We start from the raw sequence: 4,046 nt of genomic DNA, 5'->3' as shown, positions 1-4,046 counted from the left end.
TAAGGAAGTGGGATCCTACATATCTTGCCACGGTTCGAATCACAGCCTCAGCAGCTTAGAAAACACTGGGCATGGGGCCAGAGGGTGGCATGGTGGTAAAGGTGCTAGACTCTTACATGGCCAATTGTAGTTTGAGTCCCACATCAGGCAGCTTGAAAATGATGTTGGGCACATGGGTCTATGTGCCAAAAATCTCAGGAGGGGGAAGATGGGGGAAAAGGGATTGCAGTATGGCCATCTCCGCTGGGGTGTCATTTCTCACTTTCCCTCTCTCACTTTCTCTGGCAAGTGCACATTCCTTATAGCGAAAACCTTAAAAACAAACAAACAAACAAAAACACTGGGCCCAAGTGCATGCACACTCCAAATCCTGGCAGGATGTGGAAATGGAGGAGAAGGGATTGAAGTGTGACCACACCCCCTTGAGGGGTGCCTTTTCTCTCTCTTCCTCTCTGGTAAGACCATGCACCCTCTGGCAAGGAAAATAAACAAACAAAAAACTCTGGCCCTACAGACTGCACTGATAGATCCAAAAAATGACACTATATCCCATAAATACGTACTTTAAAAAATAAATTCTTAGCCCTGCTTCCTCCTCACTCCCTGTGTCTCTTGACTGGCCTTGCACCTCCCCATGTGGTCCTACATGGCATGGGGTGCCCCTCCTGCTGGGAACTGTGAGTGACAAAGTGTCTTCTCAGTGGAGTTGCCTCTGATCGGTCGACCCCACCTGAATCAAACTCATGTTCTAAGACAGTCTCTTAGGTGGCTTTGTTCTGAGAAGCAGAGTAGGTGGCAGAGGGCAGGAAGCCTCACCTGGAGAAGAGGTCCTCCGAGATCACTTGTTTGGCAGGTGCCACTTATGCCCAAAGGCCCCAGGAAGTGCCCAGCTAGGATTCAAGTCAGTGCCATTGGACCCTGCACACTCACCCTTCACCCAGCCCAAGTTCCCACCTGGATGTCCCTGGCCTTAGCCCCCAGTGAATGGCTTTTCCCCACCGGACATAGCATTATTGTTACCCTCAGCACCTGGTCCTCTCCTTCCCTGGGAGAGAGCATGGGCTGCCCGGCCAGAGAGAGCTTCAGTAAAGACTGGCCACTCCCAACCATTGACAAGACCCTCTGAGCCCTGGCCTTCTCACCTGTAAGACAGGGCAATGATGACACTTATTTGAATCACTTACACAAAGTGCCCAGGACTTGACCCCTGCTCTGTCACTCACCTTGATTTTAAGAGGAGGAACTGCAGCAGCTGTGATAAAGGCTCAAAGAGGAGCACAGAAAAACAAGAGACCCTCAGAAGGAAAATGCAGTCACCAGAGGATGGAAGCTTTGAGGACAAAGACCTGGGAGACACAGGCTTCCACGTGGCTCTAAAGGGTGGAGGGATGCCAGCGAGCAGACACCAGAGGCCCACCTGCCGAGAAGCTGGCTGGAGCCAGTCCCAGCTGGCCAAGCAGAGCTTCAGGAGCTGAGCTGGAAGGGTAAACTGAGGCTGGACCCTGGAGGGCTGTGAACACCTGCATGAGGACTCAGGATTTTCTCCTGGAATCGAAGTATCCAGAGCCAAATTCCTGCAATGTATTCCTTCGGCCTGGGTGGTGGCTTTTCAATTGCAATTGCAATTTCAAAATTGAAAGTGATCACATTGCTCTCTGGATTTTCAGTTTCTCTGATGCTGTGGGAGGGTCAGGCAGAGCTGGTCAGCCGGCCCATGCCTCAGCTGGGGGAGCCCTCACTGGTTGACTACCTGCTCAGCCCCCTGAGTTTGAGACACGCCCCCCCAACCCCTGCGGGCCTTTGGAGACCCTCAGAGGGCCTTAAGAGGAGGGACAGGATTCGATCTGTGTTCCGGAAGTCCCAAATGGAGATGACTGATGCTAGCAAGGTGCCAAAGATAAGGAAGAGGGAGGGGAAGCGGAGGAGAGCAGCCAATATTTACCGAGCGTTTATGGCGCGGGGCTCTGCCCTCAGTGTTGTACACACATTAACCCGTGTGCTCTCAGCACAACCCGAGGAGGCGCATACCCTGCCATTCGCATTTTTCAGATGAGGAAACAGGCAAGAGAGGTGAAGTCACGTCTGAGGCCTTGTGGGTGGTAAGTGGCAGTCAGTCTGGACCTGGGACCAACGGTACTGGGGCGTGGGGAGTGGGGCTGGGGGCTCGAGGTTCCTCTCTGCCTCTCACCATAGGAGGCCGCCTGTTGTGAGGGAGGGGATGTGTCCCATGTGTGACCCCGATCTGGGTACTAGGTACGAAGTGTTTTTCCAAACTGCTCCTCAGGAAGGCCACTTTCTCTGAATGAATTTGCCGAGCTGGAAGGAGGGCAGAGGCACTCGGGAGCCCGGTTAGGCAGCTTGGCTGCGGTTCCTGGCTCCAGCCTCCTCTGCTCTGTCCCCGACTTGACCAGCTCAATGCTGACCCCACCGTGGGGACCAGCAGACCCCAATAGGGACAATTCCATGCCACACCTTCTGGGGCTCCACCTGCCCTAGACACCACACCCAAGCCTCCGAGTCCAGGGATTTGCAAAAGAGAAATAAAGCACGCATAGGGAATGACCAACCACGTGAGCTGCCTGGCATCGGGTGACTGTTTGACTAAGCGCTTCCTCCTCCTTGGTGTAGCCACTGCACTCTCCTGACATCCCCCGCTGCTGGCCACAGAGCTGGCTCAGGGGGGCTGATCACAAGCTCTGCTCTGGGGCAGACCCCACTCTGCCCCCACTGCCCAGAGAAGGATGGAAGGATCCAAGGAGGCTTGGACTGAGATCGACAGCCCCGGCCCCAGCCACTGCCCTCTGCCAGTTCAAAGTCACCTTTGCTCTAACTCTCAGCTGGCCAGCAAGAGCCAGCCCAGCCTCCCTCCCGCTCAGGCTCAGCCCGCAGGATCCAGGAACCGGTCCCTATTGGGCAATCATTAATCGGATTCCTTGCATTCCTCAGCCCCAGGTCAGCTTGAGAAGCATGCTCTCCAGAGGAGCAGAGCCCCAGGCCTGGCATTTGGACATGCAGCTGACTGGCAAGGTGGTGTTGACCGCAGCCGCTCTGCTCCTGGTGACCGCAGCCTATAGACTGTACAGGTCCAGGCCTGCCCGGGCCCCGCTGCGGGGCGGGGACACCCAGACAGAAGCCAAGCAGGAAGCAGAGGGTTCAGGGCAGCCCGCCATCCCGGGGGCTTCTCCTGGGGCACTGCACGGGAGGCCGAGACGCCGCCGGAGAGCCAGCAGGGAGACCGAAGCACCCCTGGGCTGCAGCTGGGAGAATCCAGGAAGTCCCTGCATCCTGACAGTGGGAGCCACTTCCAGAGACGAGAAATCCGAGAGAAAAGGCCCTGGCAAGGAGCCAGGCAGTCAGGGCCTGGACTCTGAGTGGGTGCTTCCTCGCTGCCACAGCCAGCATGCCCGAACAGCTGTTGGTGGTAAGCTCGATCCTCCCCAGAACCCCCATTTGGGCAGTGAACCCCAGTGCTCCCTAACTGGACTTGCTGCAAGTGCAGACAGCAGCTGTGTGTGGGGTGATCCTGTTCCATGGCCAGACGAGGGACCCCCAGAGCAGCCGGGACCGGGGGAGCTGGAATCCCCCCTCCGGCACTGCATGGTCCCCACAGAGGGCAGCAGTGACATGAACCAGAGCTGGGTCTTCACCCACATGACCGGGGTAAGCAGGGAAGAGGTTGGGGCTCTCCAGGCTGCCTCCGACATGGGCCTGGCCCTGCACCAGCACGAGGGAGCCACTGACGCCTCCTACACCTTCTCATCAGTGGCCCGGGTTCAAATGGAGGAGAATTTCATACAGAAGGTGGAAGGGAGTGGGCCCAGGCTGAAAGGTAAGGTGTATGATTATTTTGTGGAATCCACCTCTCAAGCTATCTCCAGGGGAAGGGTGACCCCCAGGACAGCAACCCTGGCTGAGGGTCCATCCCCTGGTTCCCTGCCAGGGTCCCGGGGAACAGGGGCAACCTCTGGAAGCCATGCCAATGAAACAGAAGGTGGAGTTGAAACTGCCACCTGCCCCCAGCGGGTGCTGCCACCCTTCCCACCAGG

At 56.8% G+C, this 4,046-nt stretch overlaps 1 protein-coding gene across 1 annotated transcript in view; it reads left to right on the top strand.

Annotated features, from left to right (window-relative positions):
* The first annotated feature begins 2,672 nt into the window (after window positions 1-2,672).
* KLHDC7A (kelch domain containing 7A) overlaps window positions 2,673-4,046 on the top strand; it is a 3,793-nt gene continuing 2,419 nt past the window's right edge. The window contains exon 1 of the mRNA XM_006145218.3: window positions 2,673-4,046. This exon is cut by the window's right edge and continues 2 nt beyond it. Coding sequence (XP_006145280.1) covers window positions 2,968-4,046 — 1,079 coding nt within the window. The 5' untranslated portion in view covers window positions 2,673-2,967.

This window comes from Tupaia chinensis, unplaced genomic scaffold (genome assembly GCF_000334495.1).
Source record: "Tupaia chinensis unplaced genomic scaffold, TupChi_1.0 Scaffold000146_1, whole genome shotgun sequence".
In the NCBI taxonomy this organism is placed as follows: domain Eukaryota; kingdom Metazoa; phylum Chordata; class Mammalia; order Scandentia; family Tupaiidae; genus Tupaia; species Tupaia belangeri.
The sequence above is the reverse complement of the archived record's forward strand: the minus strand, read 5'-3'. Positions and strand labels throughout refer to the sequence as shown.